The 19,898-nt window shown below is 55.5% G+C and overlaps 9 protein-coding genes across 9 annotated transcripts; 5 read left to right on the top strand and 4 right to left on the bottom strand.

Annotated features, from left to right (window-relative positions):
• Positions 1-1,046: 1,046 nt before the first annotated feature.
• Positions 1,047-2,510, top strand: CORC01_13904 (uncharacterized protein; the record flags this gene model as incomplete). Its single annotated transcript, XM_022625519.1, has 2 exons — positions 1,047-1,158; positions 1,243-2,510. 2 exons carry the CDS (start codon positions 1,047-1,049, stop codon positions 2,508-2,510), a joined length of 1,380 nt encoding a protein of 459 aa, XP_022467973.1.
• A 162-nt stretch (positions 2,511-2,672) lies between these two features.
• CORC01_13903 (eukaryotic aspartyl protease) lies at positions 2,673-4,275 on the bottom strand (the record flags this gene model as incomplete). Its single annotated transcript, XM_022625518.1, has 3 exons — positions 2,673-2,820; positions 2,868-3,039; positions 3,096-4,275. 3 exons carry the CDS (start codon positions 4,273-4,275, stop codon positions 2,673-2,675), a joined length of 1,500 nt encoding a protein of 499 aa, XP_022467972.1.
• A 1,621-nt stretch (positions 4,276-5,896) lies between these two features.
• On the top strand, positions 5,897-5,995 carry CORC01_13902 (uncharacterized protein; the record flags this gene model as incomplete). Its single annotated transcript, XM_022625517.1, has 1 exon — positions 5,897-5,995. The coding sequence occupies one exon, from the start codon at positions 5,897-5,899 to the stop codon at positions 5,993-5,995; it is 99 nt and encodes a 32-aa protein (XP_022467971.1).
• A 3,841-nt stretch (positions 5,996-9,836) lies between these two features.
• Positions 9,837-11,218, top strand: CORC01_13901 (uncharacterized protein; the record flags this gene model as incomplete). The annotated part of the gene is made up of 2 exons (XM_022625516.1): positions 9,837-10,208; positions 10,304-11,218. 2 exons carry the CDS (start codon positions 9,837-9,839, stop codon positions 11,216-11,218), a joined length of 1,287 nt encoding a protein of 428 aa, XP_022467970.1.
• Positions 11,219-12,002: 784 nt separating this feature from the next.
• On the bottom strand, positions 12,003-12,676 carry CORC01_13900 (uncharacterized protein; the record flags this gene model as incomplete). The annotated part of the gene is made up of 3 exons (XM_022625515.1): positions 12,003-12,033; positions 12,104-12,534; positions 12,641-12,676. The coding sequence occupies 3 exons, from the start codon at positions 12,674-12,676 to the stop codon at positions 12,003-12,005; spliced, it is 498 nt and encodes a 165-aa protein (XP_022467969.1).
• A 1,003-nt stretch (positions 12,677-13,679) lies between these two features.
• On the bottom strand, positions 13,680-14,732 carry CORC01_13899 (CHCH domain-containing protein; the record flags this gene model as incomplete). Its single annotated transcript, XM_022625514.1, has 3 exons — positions 13,680-13,995; positions 14,055-14,460; positions 14,528-14,732. 3 exons carry the CDS (start codon positions 14,730-14,732, stop codon positions 13,680-13,682), a joined length of 927 nt encoding a protein of 308 aa, XP_022467968.1.
• A 621-nt stretch (positions 14,733-15,353) lies between these two features.
• On the top strand, positions 15,354-16,253 carry CORC01_13898 (thiamine pyrophosphokinase; the record flags this gene model as incomplete). Its single annotated transcript, XM_022625513.1, has 3 exons — positions 15,354-15,495; positions 15,549-15,634; positions 15,687-16,253. The coding sequence occupies 3 exons, from the start codon at positions 15,354-15,356 to the stop codon at positions 16,251-16,253; spliced, it is 795 nt and encodes a 264-aa protein (XP_022467967.1).
• Positions 16,254-16,410: 157 nt separating this feature from the next.
• On the bottom strand, positions 16,411-17,175 carry CORC01_13897 (vesicle transport V-SNARE protein; the record flags this gene model as incomplete). Its single annotated transcript, XM_022625512.1, has 1 exon — positions 16,411-17,175. One exon carries the CDS (start codon positions 17,173-17,175, stop codon positions 16,411-16,413), a length of 765 nt encoding a protein of 254 aa, XP_022467966.1.
• Positions 17,176-18,290: 1,115 nt separating this feature from the next.
• CORC01_13896 (major facilitator superfamily transporter) lies at positions 18,291-19,874 on the top strand (the record flags this gene model as incomplete). The annotated part of the gene is made up of 1 exon (XM_022625511.1): positions 18,291-19,874. The coding sequence occupies one exon, from the start codon at positions 18,291-18,293 to the stop codon at positions 19,872-19,874; it is 1,584 nt and encodes a 527-aa protein (XP_022467965.1).
• Positions 19,875-19,898: the final 24 nt, after the last annotated feature.

The following is a 19,898-nucleotide window of genomic DNA, read 5'->3' as shown; positions in this document are numbered from 1 at the left end:
ACTGAGCTATGTCCGCCACGATCTTCATTGACTTTGGAGGGCGCCTTGCTGACCTAACAACGGACATCTGAAATTTAGGTGACAAAACCCAGTCCAGTCTCAAGGCTCACCAACCTCAAGCTAGTAGAAACGAGCCCAAACAACTAGGTTTCTTGCTTATAGTTTAACTAATCAAGATACGCAATGGAGTATTCTACTTTGAAGCGGTCAGCGTGGCCCTACGAAGCTGGTACGAGTCGTCAGGCGTCACGACTGGGCGACCCACTCGCGGAAACAATCATTGGGAGGCTAACGTACGGAGTCACAACTTTAATGGGGTCTACTGCAGCGACGAGAGAACTAGCTTTTTGGTCTCGAGAGATCCATCTTCCTTGCAAAACGCTGAACCTTATCTTTTTCAGGCTGAAAAGCACCGTTCTGTCATGCACCGACTGTCGGGAGTCCTTTTTGTACCGCAGCCTCTGCAGGTGGACTGAACCCAACGACATCCGATATCTTGGTCGAGTTGTCGTATCAAGATGCTGTACAGATAGCATCTTCATCCTACGCGGTTTACAGATCAACTCTACACGGAACAAGGTGACTCAGCCAAACATAGTCGGTTAGACTCGGCGACTCGCTCTCGTTCCGCCCTCCACTAAGCTTTGCATTGTTAGACCTGGTCCACGCCCTACGGAGAACATGTACATGCGTGTGCTTCAGCGGGTCGAAGCGGGTCACCCTCCGATTGAGACCCATGCTCCGGGGTGCGGAGGTGGATGCGGCTCTTCTTTGGACTTAATCTTGTCAAGCAAGGGTTGGTAGATAAACCATTGATTAATTGTGACTCAAAGGTATCTCGAAAAAGACGACTCACATATGAGAACAGCATTAGTATAAATAACATTGGACTAGCCATTGCCAACATCAGTCAATTCACAATAACTTCATCTTGGATCAAATCATCATCGTTCGCTGCGGAGCTTATCATTGAGGAGCTTCCTGCACCTCATTAACATACATAACCAACAATATCGTTTCCCCCATCATATAGAATCTCTCACATCATGAGTGAACTCGCTGAAGAAACAAGCAAGCTCCAGCTGGACTCCACGCCATTTGGAAAGCCCATGTTGAAAGAGTTCCTCTTCGACCCAGCTTATCGCAACCTGAACCATGGTACAAATGGCCTTCCCCCTTCCAATCAAAGCAATGATAACTACTCGAACCACTTCTAATGCTCAGTCTTTTGAAAAACGCTAGGCTCATTCGGCACTATCCCGCGCCACATTCAAAAAGTCCTCCGCGCCTACCAAGACAAGACAGAGGCCCGTCCGGATCCCTTCATCCGCTGGACCTACCACGACCACCTTAGGGAATCCCGCAAAGCGGTAGCAGAGATCATCAACACCCCCCTCGAATGCACCGTCTTCGTCCCCAACGCCACAACCGGCGTGAACACCGTCCTCCGCAACCTCGCCTGGTCCGCGGATGGCCTCGACGAGATACTCTACTTCTCCACCATCTACGGCGGCTGCGCCAAGACTATTGACTACATCGTCGACACCCGAAACGGCCTCGTCTCCGAGCGCGGGATCCCGCTGACCTACCCCATGGAGGACGACGAGATCGTCACCCTCTTCCGCGACGCCGTCGCCACGAGCCGCGCGGAGGGCAAACGCCCCAAAATCTGCGTCTTTGACGTCGTCACTAGCTTACCCGGCATCTGCTTCCCCTGGGAAGCCATGACCGCCGCCTGTCGCGAACTAGACATTCTGAGTCTCATCGACGGCGCGCAGGGCATCGGGATGGTGCACCTCAACGTCTCGGCCGCCGACCCGGACTTCTTCGTGTCCAACTGCCACAAGTGGCTCCACGTCCCGCGTGGGTGCGCCGTCTTTTACGTCCCCGAGCGGAACCAGCACCTCATGGCCTCGACGGTGCCGACGTCGCACGGCTACGTCCCCCGTTCTGGCCAGGTGCGCTTCAATCCGCTGCCGGACAGCAAGGATTCACTCTTTGTTACCAACTTTGGGTTCAACGGGACGTTTGATAATAGCCCGAACCTGTGTGTCAAGGACTCGGTCGAGTGGCGCAAGAGCGTTGGTGGAGAGGACAAGATTATCGACTACCTGCACACTTTGGCCAAGAGTGGCGGCAAGAAGATTGCGGCGATCCTCGGAACGTTCATTCTAGATAACAAGTCTGAGACGCTGACAAAGTGCGCCATGGTCAATGTTGCGTTGCCAATGGTGACGGGACCTGATGCAGAGACTGTTTCAGTGGGTTCTGATGGCACTGTCGTCGTTCCCGAGACAGAGGCCGGGGTTGTTGGGAGCTGGGTGGTGTCGAAATTGATGGATGAATACCAGACTTTCCTGCCCATTTACAGGCACGATGGCCGTTGGTTCACGAGGGTGAGTGCACAGATCTACCTTGACGAATCGGACTTTGAGTGGACCGGCAATATGTTGAAGGATCTGTGTAAGCGCGTGGGGAATCGAGAGTACAAAGGAAAAGCGAGTGAGTAATTGGGACGACATGGGAAACTTTTTTTGGTGTGAAATGTTTGTATATCACAATGCCATTCGTTTACTATGCCGGCTAGAGAGCTCAGAGGATATCTAAGCTAGAATGAGATTCACCATGTATCCCGCAATCATCTCGGTGGAAAAAAAAAATCTGTAGTTGTCTCAGACGCCCATGACCATGGCGATTAATACGGCTTGGAGGACGACCATTAACCCTCCCTTGGCAGCCGTCAACCTCTCACTACCGGACGTCGAGCCGGCGTTGTTCATGTTGTTCATGTTGTTGTCCCTGGACACCAAAAAGTGAATCCTAATGCCAAAAAGACGTGAAATTGTCGCACATGTGTCAATGCTTACGCCGCTGCGCCAGCGCCAGTAGCAGGTACTGCCGCCTTTTGGTTATTGACGACGTGCTCGGCCATGCCGAGGGACATGTTTCCACCGTTGAAGGCGACGAATTGCGACTTGAACAAGATGTCTCCGTAAATCTGAAGCTTGGACGTAGTTGCCTGGAGGCCACCGAAGCAGGCTGGAAAGGTGTTAGTCTGAGGTCGGTAACTATAAGGACTCTCATGGGTGACTTACTCTGAGCATCAACCTGGGCAAAGTTGATGTCGGCTCCCTTGACACGGGCCATGTAGACACCGCCGATATCCATCATGAGGTCGGGAAGCTGGGCATTGCAGGGGAAGGTGACGCCACCGACCTGCTGATCCTGCTTGGCACCCTGAACCTGCTGGTAGTAGGCTTGGACCATGGTAGGGTTGGCGAGGATGAGGGTGGTACCAGTGTCGGCAATAGCCTGACCGCCAGCGGTGCCCTGCTGGACCTCACCGCCGGCAACCTGGAACTTCTCACTGCTGAACTGCCAGAAACCGGTGGTAGTGTTGATGGGGATCCAGGCCATCTGGCCGGTGAACTTGGTGTTATCGATACGGCCGAACTCATAGGCACCGACGGTCTTCTTACGAAGATCCGCAGTGAAGACAGGCTCAGCCAGGCTGGGCATGACGTTGTCGAAGAAGGTCTTCTGGGCTGTGGGCTTGACAGTGTTCAACTTGGAGAAGGCAAGACCGAGGAGGCCGTTGTTGGCGGTGTCTTGCACGAACTGCTGTGAGACAGCGGTGGCCATCTCGATAGCCTGCTCCTGGACAACGGCACCACCAATATCAACAACGTCAGTTCCGACAACACCCTGGGCACCGGAGCCGTCACCGTATCGGATGGAGAACTGCTGTCCTGAGAGCATCTTGGCGTTCGTGCTCTTGGTGGGGTCATAGAGCTGGTGACCAGTCTGGGACGAGGTGTCGAGCATGGAGGTGAACACCCAGAGGTCGGAAGAACCACTGTCAAAGTCGACATTGACCTCCTGGCCGCCGATCTTGATGGGCGATACATACTCGACGTCGTTGCGGATCGGGGTGGCGGTGACGAGACCAGTTCCAGGTTGTCCAGCGGCGGCAGACTGATTCTTCACGCCGGCAGCGTGAGACTTGAAGCTCTCAGCCTTGACAGGCTCGGGGTTCTGAGCCGCCATGGCGTCCATGGCATCCTGCAGACCCTGGGGAATGGGCATGCTGAACTTGCGGTACGCCTTGATCAGCTGCCTCGGACCATTGTGACCGTTGAAGTTCTCATTTGGCACTCTGGGGATGAGGAAGTGTCCTCGCTTCTGAATATTCGCGCGCTTCTCGACCGGGGAGGCGTCTGCAAAGGTTGAAAGGAGGCCGTAAAGGACCAGCGACCGCAATGAAATTGACTCCATGGTTGTGATGTAAAACGTCCGTCACCAGATAGACAACTCTAGGGATAAGGGGGAGAATAAACAGGCCACACCAGGCGGCTCTTTTGCTGTTAATGAAAAGGACGAGGAGCTGTCACCAGGGAGCCCTCAAAGATAAAGAATTAAGAAAAGAGATGTCGTGAATGAACGAAACTGGTGACGGGGGGGGATAAGAGATGGCCAAGAAGAGAAGAGTAACCCGGGTCGGAAAAGAAGAAGAAGGAGGTGGCGGACAAGGCCGAGTTAATGTTCAAAGTAGGAATGTGAAGACATGGCGACTGGCCCGGCCCAGGAAGCGAGGATTGTACATCTTGCAAAAAATGGGACGACGACGTCGTGCGCTCGTTGCTTGGAGGCTCCAGGCGAGCCAAGTCTCAAGTTGTGATGCCCTGGTCACAGATTGTCCCGCTCAGCAAGGGGCGTGCGCGTCCATGTCAAGCCATGCCAACCCTGCAATATCTGGCGTCGAACCGGTCGAACCACTGCAGAGTCCTGACTGAGAGCGAAGGCGAAGAGAGGGTGAAGGAGGGAGGGCGTGTGCGCTCGCTGGAATCGAGGTCCCTCCCGTCAGCCGGGACCCAAGACGTGAGTTGCAGCAACGAGGTGGATCTGGTAGCATGTTTGGAATTCTGCGAATACACCACGGCCCATGTCGAGGGGAAGATCAGTCACGAGCAGGGGAGTCCCCTTACCCCACAGTCGACCATGCCGTGATCCAGAGCAGGGATATCGGTCGATCAGTGCCGGGAGACTAGCGCAAGGGGGGAAGGGATGCTGAGTGTGTGGGTGTGGATGGTGGGCATCGCATCTTTCTGCGTGGCGGCGCTGGCCCTACCCATCCTCGCTTTTTGTTCGCAACTATGCGCAAGCCCGTGGAGGTAGGTCTGAGTGAGAGCCAAGAAATATCGTGCTTCGGATGTAAAGTCTCATGGGCTGTGGAAGCTGATGAGCCGTTGATCTGAGGTCTCAATTAGCTTATTTTGAACCATTTAAGCGTTGGTGAATTGGCAGGTTGGCAATGCGATATGATCCCGGCCCCCCTTTCAAATAACAGCTATCAGCACCATTCTGCACATGCACGACGTTTGGCGCCCGGCGAGAAGAAGCGAACGGTAAGACGAGGGCGCTGTCAGATCTCCCTAGCGCCGACACTTTCTCTGCCACAAGGCCTAAGTGCCGTGGGCTACTACGAGAAAGACACAAGCTCGCCGCAGCCAAGCGATTGCCAGTCCTCGGGCTAGTACTCGGGACCAGCTAGCCGGGCCGTTGCATTTGATCCAGTCCTGCTGCAGATGGCCAGACAAGTTGCTCGTCACCCCTTCTCCACAGGACGGCGCCAGTGAGCCGAACTGGTTCCGTTGATCCAGAAAACTTGGTCAAGTTTGCGTGGCTAAGCATTTAGACGACGTAGCAGGTAGATGTCGTCGGCCCACGCATATCCCCATCGGCCCTATTCCAATTATCCAAATGGATGCTGGATGTTGGATGCCGGCAAGCTGTCGAGTTGGGGCGGCTTCTCATCAGACAAAACACTGACAAAGAGGATGGCGAATATCCGACGATGGCGAGAGAAAGCAGCAAGGTATCCATCCTTACGGGTTGGATGCTATATTTGGCCCCAACCGTCAAACGGTCAGTAACCCTTCCACGCTCTCGAGAACGAACCGGGTGTAGGGCCCTGGTCGGTTGGAAACGCACGTAAGGCAAAAGAGGGAGTTTTCTTTGACCGACAACTAGAAAACAGCATCATCCCCTTTTGGATCCAACATCAAGGGGGGTCCCGCAGGGGAGGGGGGATTGAGCGCGGGAGAGCGGCGAAGGGTGAGGATTCAACGGTGCATTCGAGGTGGACGGCATCCCGGATTAATCTCGTCATTGGTCCTCTCTGATAAGTCAGCGTCCGCAGTTGTTTCCGCTTGGCGTTTCAGCGACCCCCATGGTTGTTTTCCCGTCACTAATTGTAGCCAAGCCTCGCGGCGCTTGGTACAGCGTACAGCAGTAATACTGCTGGGCAGAGCAAGACTTTTGGCCAAGGGCGATCTGGTCCACAGCCTCCATGTTGCGGCTTGCGTAGCGTGCTAAGCTTTTGGTGTTGCGGAAGAGGAATACCGATCATAATTATCCCTAGGTCGAGGGCTGTATCGGACGAAGGAGAAACAAGTGCCATTGCTGAAGCCAAAACTGTCATTGTTTGCGGACCTCGGACACGCCCTAGGGAACGGGGACAGGTAGCCATCGTTCTCGTGTGTGGCAGACGCAGACAAACAGCTGATGGACGGGGCGGCGTCTCCCGCCGCATAGCTTGGAACGAGCTCCTGTTCGACTAGGCCTCATCTCCGTTGATTGGATTCTCGTTTATCTCCAGCCATGGTCTCCGCGAGGAAACAACCCCTTGGCCTAGTAGCTCAGGAGACGTGGTTTGGAGTTTGGGTCCGACGTGCCCTTTGGGAAGGTTGGTAAGTAGAAAGGGCAATGTCGGCAAGGTGGCTGACGTATCCACGGGTAAACGGCGCGTCTATACTGTCTCTGATCAACGCGTGGTCCGGGTTGGAGTCAGCGAGAGACACAACGAGGCCCAATCGGTCGATGGTGGCCAGGGGTGGCCAGGGGTGGCCAGAGGTGTCCAGGCCAGACCAGCACAACCAGGTCTGCTGGCGGGTGTCGATGCTGGCAGCAAGGGCAGAAACAGAATTGAAGCAAAAGATGGTGGGAGGACTCCGGTGGGAGGACTCAGAGAAGTCCCCCCTTCGTCGAGTGGACAGGCTGACAGGGCCTGAAACGATCCACTGAGCACTCTGAGACAGAGTTGCGTGGCGGGATCCCAGCAACAAAACTCCGAGCGGCCAAATGTTCCGAGCGGCACATGTGCCCCGGGCCTAGCGTGGTAGCGTAGGTACTACGTAAGGCAGGGTACATGAATTCGTCCAGGAAGCGTCTGCATGTCGTTGAACATCGACATCCAACCAGCCAGCCACCCTTCATACTCATTTCAACAAGGACATGGCTGGAGCTGAAGAGCTTAGCAGAGAGTAAGTCGACCTTAGTTATCCGGAAAGGCGAGGTGTCGCAGAACACAACGCCCCGTTGCACGATTTGCAATACTGTTTGTCCTGCACAAAAATGAATGTGTCGTCTTGTACTGGGCATCAAGCAGATCCGTTCTCTTGCGACGACGGATCAGCGCTTCATCTTCCCAGGGACCTTGACAGATGGATCTCCAGACCGAAGTGAAGAGGATAGATTTCTTCCTGGCAGCATGTGCATGCGTCCTATATGAGAGTAATTATTCTTATTCGCAATGCGCCGTATCCGTACCGATCTATGTGTGCTGAACTGGCATGATTGATGGTTGCCATAGGGCAAGACAGGCAGCTTCAAGCTGAGCCGTCACCATGCGAGGAATTCGACCCCTGCGACTGGTACAGATATGAGATCAACTATAAATTTGGCTGCTGCCGTGAGGTGCGTGTGGACACTCTCTACTGCTCATCATCTGAACCGGCGTAAGCCCTTGGTAGACATGGTAAAATGGGAGACATGGTAGAAAGTTGTCATGTCTGAGGGAGCAACTCTAAAAGCTAATCTGATAGCCTTGCATGTAGATACGCTGCCTTTGCTCGGGTTGTTACGTTGGCTCGGCGGAAACATGGTTTGCTAGTTGGAACATTGACAACGGGCGTGCATAGTGTAGTGATGGCCCGTGTTCGCGAGAGTAATTGCCCAATACGCTCGAACGGTCTAACTGGCAACCTCTGCAATGCCAACAATGGTGAAAAGTCTGTATACCGGCGATTCAGACACCGTCATTAGCAACTTGGCAAGTTAAGTAACTTTCAGTGGTCACCGCGATGAGGAAGTATCGAGAGAGTGGGCGGTAAAATTAGAGTCAGCAACTCGCAGCACACGGGTTGTTTGTCGGCGCCCGGAGCCGCCACATTCGCCTACACCATCTCTCGTGTTCGGGAAAAGCGATGGGGGACTCCTGCGATGAGGTCAGCGCCCGATTGATGAGTCGAGCAACTCACGCGTCGGAAATCTAGCCTCAAGATTTCGGGGCTTGCGTCCATTCCAGTTTGGCCAGGGGAGCGCAGGCACTGCAAAGCTTGATCTCGCATATGTTGGCTTGAATAAAGTACGAGGGAGTGAAGAGACGGGCATGCAGGACGCCCACGTAGAAACGCAAAGTATGTCTGGTAGGGCTTCCAGAGAAGCGAAAAGAATAAACGGACAAGGCGACTCCATAAGACAAAGTTGGAGGATCACCTGCGGAGGGTCTTGGTGTTTCTGCCAAGCCGGATGGTGGCGGTGGCGGTGGTGGTGGTGGTGGTGGCAGTCGTGGAGGCGTCTGTTGCAGACTTGGAGTGGCTTGGGCGAGTGAGAGGAAGAAGAAGAAGGAAATTATGTTTCTGCCTCACCAGCAAGGCAACTAGAAACAATACACAAAAAAGGATAACGCTAAGCCAAGACAGGCAGAATGCTTTCACGCGTGCTGACCGGGGACCTCGAATGGGAACGAGACTGCAAAAAAGTTGAAACTCCCGTGACCCCACGTGATCTGGCCCGTGCAGCAGCTGAAGGCTGAAGCCCGGCTGGCACGGGAACGGAAGATCGACAGCCAATGGGAACCATCTCTCCCTTCCAGAGGAACACCCGCGGACACCTGTCTGGATCTGTCCAGACTCTAGAGTCTCTGGACCCCGACACGTGCTCGACTCCGTCGCTCCGAGCATGACCGCTATGACTAGCCCCCATCAAGACTAGCGCGAGGGATGAGTCCAGTGACTCCAGTCCGGTCCAATGCCGGGGCGGCCCAGCCGCCCAACACCACCAGTCCACCACTCTCAGTTCTCCCAGTCCTCTCACCATTAGGTAGGTACTACGAGAGTCAGAGAAACGTGAGTTTTGCGCCCGACTCGCTCCCAATCAGTTGCTTCCTATCGATGCCCCGCCTCGACCTAACTATGTAGAGCCCCCCTACCTTAAGTCTCTCCGGGTTCAGCGTTCAGCTCCAGCTGCCAGCCTCGCTGATTTACTGCGACAAGTGAACGCACACGCACCCGCACCCGCACCCGCCCTCCGCGACTCGCTCCTCCCACGCAACCAAACCCACCGCCCACGCCGCAGGCAGAGGAAGCTGCCCGTCGTTTTGGTTCTTCCCCACGCGCAACGTTCGCTTCCCGTGCAACGCAAACTCGACGAGCCTCCGTCGGGGTCACACGCCCACACACAGAACCCGCCCGCGCTACACGCCCCCCATCCATTCATCCAACTTGCGCGCACCTCTGCTTTTGCTCACCACCCTCTGATCAAACATCACGGTCCTGCTGCCGTTCCATCTCCGAACCCGGCCCATATCGCGACTTCCGTAGGGGTCCAAGACATTGCCGCACAACGCCCTATTCCGCCACTAACCCCCCAGCGAGCCTCTGTCCCTAACTTATCCCCCTTCGACGCTTGGGGGATACCCTTATCCTCCACCGTCCTGCTCGCCACTCCATCCCTCCTCCTCCCTTCCGTCCGTCTGCTCTCGTCGAAAGGACTCAATGTCAGACGATGAGTTCGGCGGCCCGGACGGTCCACCCGGCAGCGCCGGCGGAGACCGCGACAAGCGTGCACCGCGCTTCAGCTGGACACCCGCCTATGAGGCTACCTTCTTCCGATCTCTTTGCGACTCCGTCCAGCTAGGCTTGCGCGAGAACCACTCCTTCAAGGCCGATGCCTGGGACCGCGCCGCCACCAGTCTACGCGAGAAACACGGCGCATATCCTACAAAGAGCCATCTCGTGAACAAGTCAGATAATGCGCGAAAGAAATTTCGTCTCTGGCGTGGCCTTCGCGAGGACCCCGAGTTCCTCTACAACCCGACCACTCGGACCGTCACCGCCTCCGAGGAGGCCTGGAAGGCGCACATCGAGGTTCGTTGACGCGCGCGCATTCTCATCCCCGCCGTTTGGCACCCTTAACCCCCCACAATTGTCGTGTCGAGCCTGTCGCTGACCCTTTCTCGCAGAAAGAGCCGTTGTCGCGCGCGTTGCGTGGTCGGCCGTTCGATCATGAGCAGTTCATGGAGATTCTGTATCCTGATGTCGTCGGTTCGGGTGGTGCACCTAAGCGTATCATGAAGCCGAAGCGAAAGGGCCCGGATGTAATTCAAGGATCTGAAGACCCGGATATGCCGGGCACCGCAGTCCTCGATCTTCAGGTTGAGCCGCCTTACCGACCCCCTTCGCAATCGGGCATTAACCAACAAGTACAGCCTCGCGGCTCCGTGAGCCAGTCTCCCGTAGCCCAAGTCCAACAACCCTTGATACCCCAGCAGCAGCAGTCCCAGCAGCCGCAACAACAACAGCAGCAGCAGCATCAGCAACCACAGCAGCAACAGCAACGGCCTACCTCCACCGCGATTCCGCCAAGGACACACATCGCAGGCACCAGCGCTCTGACGCCCCCCGAGGAAACTGCCACAGGACGTAAGAGATTTCCTCAGCAAGCCTCGACATCTGACACCGGCGGCAAGGCCCCGACGGCGCCTATGGGGCCGCCAGCGCAACCAGCAGAGAAGCGCCGACGTGTCTCGGGCTACACGAACCCTGCGCAGGCATCAGGGCCAGGCGCATCAAATAGCCACAGCAACGACGCGACGACGGCATCCATGGTCTCTGCCGGTAAACAGCTGATGGAGGATGGATTGATCAAGATCGCCGACGCTCTCCGCGGCCGAAGCCCACCACGGTGGCCCGAGCAGGCGATCGATATCTTCTTCCGTGATTTTTCCGACGAAGATATGGACCTCCAACTCAAGATTGCTGAAAAGGCTCTCGCGGATGATAATAAGGCCATGATCTTTTGCAAGATGTCTCCGGCGTTGCGCAAGCACTGGGTTAAGCGTCTGAGAGAGCTGCACAACAATAGTCGCAACACGTAGCGCCTCCCGCGTGGTGTGGGCAGGCCCCGGAGGAAAGAATGTAGGATTCGGGTCGAGTGCGGCGTGTCGATCGATGTAAGAAAGGCTATTGTGTGCATGTGTGCGTGAGAGCAAGCGGGCAACAGCTAAAGGCAGGCTAGGCTGGCAAAGGATTTCGAAAGGAGTTGGCTTCAAAGGTTGAACAGAAAGCTGGATCGGCAGAAGCTGCTAGGGCGTTTACAGGTGTCCGGTCTGGGAGAGTTCACAACGAGGTTGGAGGAGTTAGCAACCAAACGGCATAGCGACTGGGATGTTGAGCTTTGGCGAAACCTACTTTTTTTTCCCCCTGTACGATTCTACGATTTACTACTGACACCACAAGAAACCACCTTAGTGGAGGTTAGCGGAGGCGAGTAGCAGACCGGGCGGCGGACGGTCGGTCTCCTTTATTAGTGTTTTCAATATTTATTATTGATATTGCAGCGCCATAACCCGTGCATGAGTGTGTACCTTGCTCCGAATCCTCAACGTTGGAAGTGAGTTGTATCGGGCGTAATCGTCTGCAGTCAGCCTAAAAGGGATTGTTCAAGCATTGTGTGGAGAGAGAGCAAAGTGTTTGGAGGAGATTGTGTGATATCCATATTCGCCCCGAACGCCCAGTACATACATACAGCGAAGAGCTGTTTCTGCGTCGTATTCGTCAAGACGTCATTGCACGCCAACAAGCTAGCATCCGTGCAACATGCCAAAAGTTCCAAGCTAGTAGAGGAAAATCAAAGTCATCGTCGTCCGACGCGCCTGTCTCTTATTTCTTGCCCTTGGTCTTGTACAGATAGCTGAGGGGATGAGAGTCAGCATTAAGCTACATTAACTTGTGCTTAGAGGGACGAGGGGAAAGATGCTCACCTTCCAAAGATACCCTCCCCGAGACCAACCACACCCAGGATGCCCAGTCCCAGACCAACGCTCTGCCACGACAGACGGCCGCGCTCGTACAGACCCCAGGCCTTGTAGCCAAGGAAGGCGCTAAGGCCGACGACGCCGACGAGATTGGAAACGACGAGGGCGCTGGCGCTGCCGTCGCTGAGGGAGGAGAACTGGCGCTTGAGCCAAGAGTCGGCCTTGCGCGCCTTGCCGGCGGCCTTCTTCTTGGCCAAGTCGGCCTCGGCGCGGGCCTTTTCCTCGCGCTCGACGCGGTCGGCTTGGGTATCGGTCTGGATTTCCTGCTCGAGGAAGTCGTTGGGGACGGTGTGTACGCTTGGCAGGTCGACGTCGACGAGGGAGGAGGTCGAGGCGGTGGAATCGACAGAAATTTCGGGGGGCGGGGGAGCGGCGGCCTGGCAGGGGAGCGAAACGTCAGCGATGCTACTCAGAGGAGTGGTTGTGGGATCGAATGAGGATGAGGATGATGAGATCACGCGATCAAGAATGAAAGAAACGTACCTCCTCAGGAGTCTGCTTGGGGCCCTTGGCGGCCATGTCTGCATAAGAAGCCACTGGGTTGTTTTCTTAGCAACGAATGCGCATATTGAAGATGACGCAACTTTGTTTACTTACTTGTGAGAGATGGAGCTGTGGTTGGAAGCGTAGCTTTGAGCTCTGAGGTAGGTGTTTGGGGGTATCAATGGGGGAGGGAGGGAGAGATGCGAGAGCGTGTGTGAGAGGTGTAAAAAGGTGTGGCAGATCGACAAATGACGTGCGGGAAGGATGAACGGGTAGGTTCCTTTTAAGAGGATGCAGTCATGTGAATGGGAAGGAAGAAATCGGAAGAACCTGAGGATGGGAGGGAATAATTTTTTCTTAGTACGAGAGGGAAGGGAAAAGAAGGAAGGCCAGGAGGTAGCACGAGGGAATGGCCGTCAGGTGGTTTGACCATTTCCCTCTTCCCCCCCGCGGGCTTTCCTTGATCTTGGTTGGCGCGTATAGGCCTGGAGACCAATGACGTATGACGTGTGCGGCTCGGGAGCTTGGGACAATCTGATCGGCGGACCAACCAAGGAAGCAGAGGCCCCATCGCGCTGTGGGGGCGTTCGATTCCCAAGCACTGGGGAAAGAAAGCTGGGCCACAAATGTTGGCCAGGAACGGTGTCATGCGCCGGGGCATCCTCGGATGGGGTTGATGGGTCCTGGGTGTGCTGTGCTGTCATTGATGCATTTGAATATGCTGTTCATGCTCATGGGGCTCTCTGGGACGGAGTCGTTTTCTCGTTGCTGGGCAATTTGAAGGCTCAAGATGAACAACTAAGAAAAAAGGCTGGGGAGTCCCTCAAGAGAAGTGTATGTCTATTGGTTTTTCGCTTCCGTACTGGTACACTGTGGACACGATTATGGTACATGAAATATGCCTGATTTTCCCCCGTCATGGTTTCATTAGCCACGCTCCGCGGCTTCGCGGTAAGCGTTCTCACTTTCTCTTTTTCCCTCACTCTCCACAGGTAGCGGGACTTGTTTATATTGATACAGAGAGCGTAAGCTTTCTTGTTTAGATGTTGTTTGCCGCGGTCGCATCCGTTGCCTTGTTGTTGGGCTTGGTGAGGTCAACAGGCTCAGGCGAGGGAGCGGCTGGGGTCTTCTTCTCCTGCTTCTCGGCCGCGGGCTTCTTCTCCTCCGACTCAGCTTTGGCCTCTTTGTTGGTCTCCTTGTTGTCCTCCTTCTTCTCCTCGACGGCCTTGGTAGGCGGCGCAATCGTGGCGTCGGTATTGGCGTCGAGGGCGGGTGCGGCGTCTTCGGCGCCTTCGTCGTCGGCCAGCTCGTCACCGTAGACCTCGGGGTATTTGCGGAAGCATGTCTGCATTCCCCTGTATCCAATTAGCATTCTTGCACCGCCACAACCTGCTTCATCTCATTCGGGACATACTGGAACTTCTCAATGCAGTCCATGCCCTTGGGCTCCTCCTTGGAGTAGACGAAGCAGCTGAAGGCAGCCTTGAACTCCTCGCCGCAGGGGCCATCAGCCATGCCGCCAAGGCACGGGCAATCCCAGTTGATCTCGCCCGTCTCGGGGTTGAATGCACCCTGCTGATCAGCCTCGGCCTCCAATGCCTCGGGGGAACCAGGAGCTGGGGCCGGGACGCCCTCGGCGCCCTCAACCTCGAGTGCCGCCTTGGTTTGTTCGCTTGATTCTGTGGGCACGGGGGCGGCGGCGGCGGCAGGCTTGGCCTCCTCCGCCTTCACGATGGCCCGCTTGCGCTTCTCCTCGACAATCGCATCGACGGTCGTGAGATCAGAGTCGGAGAATTGGGACGGGGCGGCGATTGTTCGGGCTGCCGTAGCATAAGAGTTAAAAAAGACGAATTCCCTAAATCATCTCTCTGGGCGGGGGACACATACAGAGGGGCTCCTCGGCGAAGACTGGACTCGTGTTATACCAGTAGAGGGCACCGGCTGCGAGACCCCATCTCAGTGCTGCGCCCTTCCATGTCCGGGGCTTGTCGGCGGGTGCTGTCGAGGCGAATCGTCGGGGAGCTGCGCGAATTGCCGACTGTCGGGCGGCGCTCAGGGCGCGGGGCGTTGACCGGACGGCGCTGCGATACATTGCGTGTGTGTATGCCTGATTGAACAAAGCTGAACCAAAAGAGAAGACGTGAGGGAATAACGAAAAAAAAGAAGACAACGACAAAGGGGAATGAGACGAATTGCGGAGGGCGCGGGTCGTGGGCAACGCTGCTGGAGCTGTGCTGGTTGGTAATCCCGGATGGAAAAGAAAATTGAAGCTTTGATGGCGGGTTCTGCCGGGGTTTTAGCGGCGCATTATCGCTGATTGCCCGTCTGATGCAGCAGCCTGCAGGTCCGACCGATCGGACGGTCCCCAAATCCAATTAAATCTGAGCGACTCGACGGATCATTGGCCGCCATCGTAATGCACCACTTTCTGCGAGATATTCCACTTCAGGCCGGTAACACTGATGACTCCGTATGCATCATGGACAGCCCGAGATAAAGTAACAGATGCAAGTCCGTGATACAATCTTATCCTACCAAACTCTCAACTGTGTCACTTCAGCCTCTCAGCCAAAACCTGGCACGTCTACTCTTCCCTGGGACTGGCTCACTTGCTTTCCAATAAGCGACGCGTATTGAGAGATATTTTGGACTTTTCGGCTGTCTGACTAAAGTGGTGCCCTGCTGAGGTAGAAAGAAAGAGAGAATCTACAAAATGTCGCCAAGTTTTGAGTGGCATCCGATAAGTCTACTCCGCGACAAGAAACCAGACCAACCCAGTACTGCCGACTTTGCGCTTATTGTGCTCAACCAGCCTGTGAAGCAGACACCCGTTTTTAACTCCTTATGGACTAATGGTACGATTTTATCGCGAAGACGCGCCTCGATGACCTGCTAACACCTCTTGAAGCCCTCACGCGAGTTGCTGCAGATGGCGGAGCAAACCCGCTGTACAATCTGAGCAAAGCAGCTCAAGCTCGATCCCAGCCTCCATACGTGAGCTTCTTGGCAGTCTTGTCTCGTCGACGGCCTTATCTAACTGATATAGACCCCCAGCCTCGACGCCATCATCGGCGATCTAGACTCCATTCTCCCCCACGTCAAGGACTACTATACGACGCTAGAACGGCCTGCACAAGTCATCCACAAACCCGACCAGTACTCAACAGACTTTGCCAAGGCCATCTCATGGGTCCGCACAAACCACGCTTCCGACCTCGATGTCGTAGCCCTCGGCGGGCTAGGTGGCCGCGTCGACCAAGGCCTCGGCCAGGTGCACCATCTGTACCTCTTCCAGCCGGGGCCCGACTATGCCCAGGGCAAGGTGTTTCTCGTCTCTGGTCAGAGCCTCACTTTTCTGCTCAAGCCCGGTCGCCACAGCATCTGGGTCCGCGAAGGTGGCGAGGATGTCTTTGGCAAGCACGTCGGTATCATCCCAATCGGAGGGACCAGCCACATCACCACCAAGGGCCTCGAATGGGACGTGGAGAACTGGGAGACCAAGTTTGGGGGCCACATAAGCACGAGCAACCACGTGCTACCTGAGACCAAGGTGGTCGAGGTCGAGACCACCGAACCAGTGCTTTTCACCATTGCCCTTGTGGGCACCGAATAAACCAAAAGTCAACCATCGCTTGTTGCACAAGGAGCTCGATGATGACCAAGAAAATGCGCGGCGCATACTGCAGCCCGCCGACTCCAAACGCCTTGCCCTGAATATTTCTCAACTTCGTTTTCTCGTCCCTGGTAGCCCAACTCTGACCGTTACGCATTTACCGTAAAAAGTGTATGCAAGCCCAGCAGAAGAGGAAGAAAATGATGACGCCGGCCCAGAAGATCCACTTGTCCTCCTTGGCGCGGCGCTCAATCATGCGGATGGTGTCGCCAGAGATGCCCAGCGTATTGCCGACGGAGTAGAGCCTCTTTTGCGTGTTCTTGAGCATCTCACGCTGCGTTCCCAGGTCGCCCAGCACCGCTTGCCCTCGCGCAATGTACTCATCCAAGGCCGAGTTCGTGCTGGCGAAGAAGTTCTGCTCTCGTAGGGCGTGCTGCTCCCTCGTAACGTCACTTCCACCCATGCTCAATCCGCTTCCGGCTTGGCCCGTCGAAGCTCCCCGGCTGTGGAACTGCGATGACTTGTTGACGTTGGCGTAGGGGTTCTCGGGCGTGGCGGTAACATAGGCTCGACGGCCTAGCAGCTCGCCTCGGTCGTTGCTGTGGGCGGCTTCTTCGCGCGCCTTCTTGAGGGAGTCGACCTGGGAGCGGAAGTCGGAGAGGTCATCGCGGAACCGTTTCACACGCTCGTATGCCTCTTCTTGTTTCTTGGGTACGAGCTCCTGGCGGGCCAGTTGGTTGTATTCGTCGACCGTCTTGGAGAAGGAGGCGAGGGATGCGGACACGTTGCCAATTTCGGCGGGGGTCAAGGCAGCTGGTTGCGCAGCCGAGGACGAAAGTTTCTCGAGGTTGTTGCGGATGGCCTTGCTCTGGCGCAGGGCCGAGTTGTATTGGACGTTCTGCAGCTTCTTAGTATGGCGCATCTATGGACTAGGATTAGGAGGTAGTCTGAGCGGCGACTGACCATGCTGGATAGATGCGGAACGTATAGAACGGAACACTGGTATTGAAGCTTGGCAAATTGTCGAGACAGGTGCAGTGAAGAGTGTAGGGAGTGGAAGCGTGTCCCTCGAATGAATTGCCGGGTCTCGAGGTCTGCTGGGTAAGGTACCTGAAGAAGCTCTGGACACTTTGTGCTGGAGCTCCCTCGGTACCTTATCTCCAAACTTCCCCAAGCCTCCAGGTGGCTTCTCCAAGAAACATGTCACCGCCTTCCTAATCGGTGAAGGAGCTGTACTGTGCTTGCGTACAGTGCCAGGATTCGCCGAAGACGGTCCGCCCAATCCCCGGGGGTCCTTCATCCCTGGCTCCGTCCTGCCTCTTGGCGCTCCGTGCAGGTTCAGGTGTAACTCAAAGCTATCAACCTCACTTCAATCTCTCAGCAACACTCACCGTATCATCTGCCCACTCGTTGAATTTTAACGACGCTTGAAAGCCGTTAGGTAGTTTTGCTACTCTCTGCTACCGACGATATAGAAGATCACCGTGCTGCGATGCCTTTGCCGACAGCGGCCCGCTCAGCAGTCAGCTTTGAGGGCTTCGGTCGAGGTCCGCGATGGATCAGTCTTGCGGTAATGTGATTGACGCTGGGATTTATTGATTTTGTCAGGCTGGAAACGACACACGGGGCCCAATTTGACTAGTCAAGATATGGTTAACCGCTATTCTTCGCTAGTTTAATACTGTCGCGACTCCAGTGTGCCCACCGCCTGCGTCCATTCTGAGGGACACGCCGACTCGGCACCGAATATGCATCCTTACAAGTTGCAACGATGTCGTAATTCCACCCAACATTCGATGATCAATTGCATGCTCGCCCCCGATACCCCCAAATGCCCCTAAAGCCCCCAATGCTCCCGATGACTAGCGATGTACCTAGCCGCAGGCGGACTTTTTGATCATAAGTCCTGATCTCGGCAATAAGGTGTCTATATCTATACATTACCCCCATGCCTCAGTTTCTGTTACTGCATTCTACTCACCACCAGTGCTCTGTGGCGACGTGGGATAAATCTGACATCCAAGAAACCCGCCAAACATGTCTCGACCATCGAGTCCCACACCTTCAGAAACGTCAGCGCTACCAGTCGATTCTACCAAGTCGACAATAGTAGACGAGGAAGCGGTAACGCCACCCGAGGAACAACCACCACCTCCGCGATACTCAGTATATACGACATGGGAGAAACGATTCATCGTGCTAGGAGCCTCTTTGGCTGCCTTCTTCTCGCCTTTCACTGCGCAGATTTACCTTCCCGCTCTGACGGTTCTTGCCAACGAGTTTAAAGTGTCCGACTCGGACATGAATCTCACCTTGACGACTTACATGATCTTCCAGGGAATCGTGCCCATGTTCATCGGCTCGCTGGCCGATCAGAGCGGAAGACGCCCTGCCTATGTCATTTGCTTCGTCGTCTACATCGCGGCCAACATTGGTCTGGCACTCTCGCAGAACTACGCCTCCTTGCTCGTCGTTCGCTGCATACAGTCTGCCGGTTCCAGCAGCACCGTCGCCTTGGCGTCAGCGGTCGTTGCAGACAGCATCACGTCGGCCGAGAGGGGGCAGTACGTTGGCCTTACTGTCGTACCCATCGTTCTGGCGCCAGCACTCGGGCCGGTTCTCGGTGGTGTTCTGGCAGAATACCTAGGCTGGAGGTCCATCTTCTGGTTTCTTACCATCTTGGCCGGCGTTTTCTTCATCATCCTTCTCCTCTTCTTCCCAGAGACATGCCGGAGAATCGTAGACGATGGCTCCGTGCGGCCTCCGCGGTTGTATCGAACCGGCTTCCAGCTCATCAAAGACTACTACAGAGCCAAAAAGGGAAACGGGGCACCAGTGACGAGGCAGACGACAGGAGCATCAAACACTGCCAAACCAACTCTCAAGTTCAAACTGAACCCTTTCGAGTCACTTCGCTTACTGTTTGAGAGAGAACTCGGGCTACTCCTCGGGTTCAGCGCCATTGTCTTTGCCGGTTTCTACGCCATCGCCGCATCCATGCCGACCCAAATCCAGGGAATTTACGGTTTCGACAGCCTCAAGGTCGGTCTCATGTACCTACCCATGGCTGGCGGCTCCGTCGTCGCCGCCTTCTTGGTAGGGCCCTTGATCAACTGGAACTACCGTCGGCACTGCAAGCACCTGGGAATTCCCTACGACAAGTCTCGCCAGCAAGACCTGACCGGGTTTCCCATTGAGAAAGCACGCCTTGAAATCGGTCTGCCACTGCTGTATCTCAGTTCGGTTCTGCTGCTCGTCTGGGGCTGGGCTCTGCACCTCCGCGCGCCTGTGGCTGTCCCGTGCGTGCTGCTTTTCCTTTTCGGAGTTGGCATGATCGGTTTCAACAACACCACCAACACGCTCATCATCGACATTCACCCTGGCAAAGCCGGGACTGCGACGGCGGCGAATAACTTTACGAGGTGTCTCCTTGGTGCGGCGGCGACTGCTGCCATCATTCCCATGATTAACGGAATGGGCGTTGGCTGGGCCTTTACGCTTTTGGCCCTTCTTTACATTGTTTTCAGCCCGGCATTATTGGCCATCATGTACTGGGGTGTGAAGTGGCGCCAAAACGCAAAGAACAAGGAGCTGGAGAAGAAGCAGAAGAGCGCAGGATGAGGTTGTGATACCAAGGGGGGGGGG

This window comes from Colletotrichum orchidophilum (assembly GCF_001831195.1).
Source record: "Colletotrichum orchidophilum strain IMI 309357 chromosome Unknown Scaffold_222.1, whole genome shotgun sequence".
NCBI lineage: Eukaryota > Fungi > Ascomycota > Sordariomycetes > Glomerellales > Glomerellaceae > Colletotrichum > Colletotrichum orchidophilum.
Note: the sequence above shows the minus strand (reverse complement) of the source record. Positions and strands in the feature narration are given on the sequence as shown.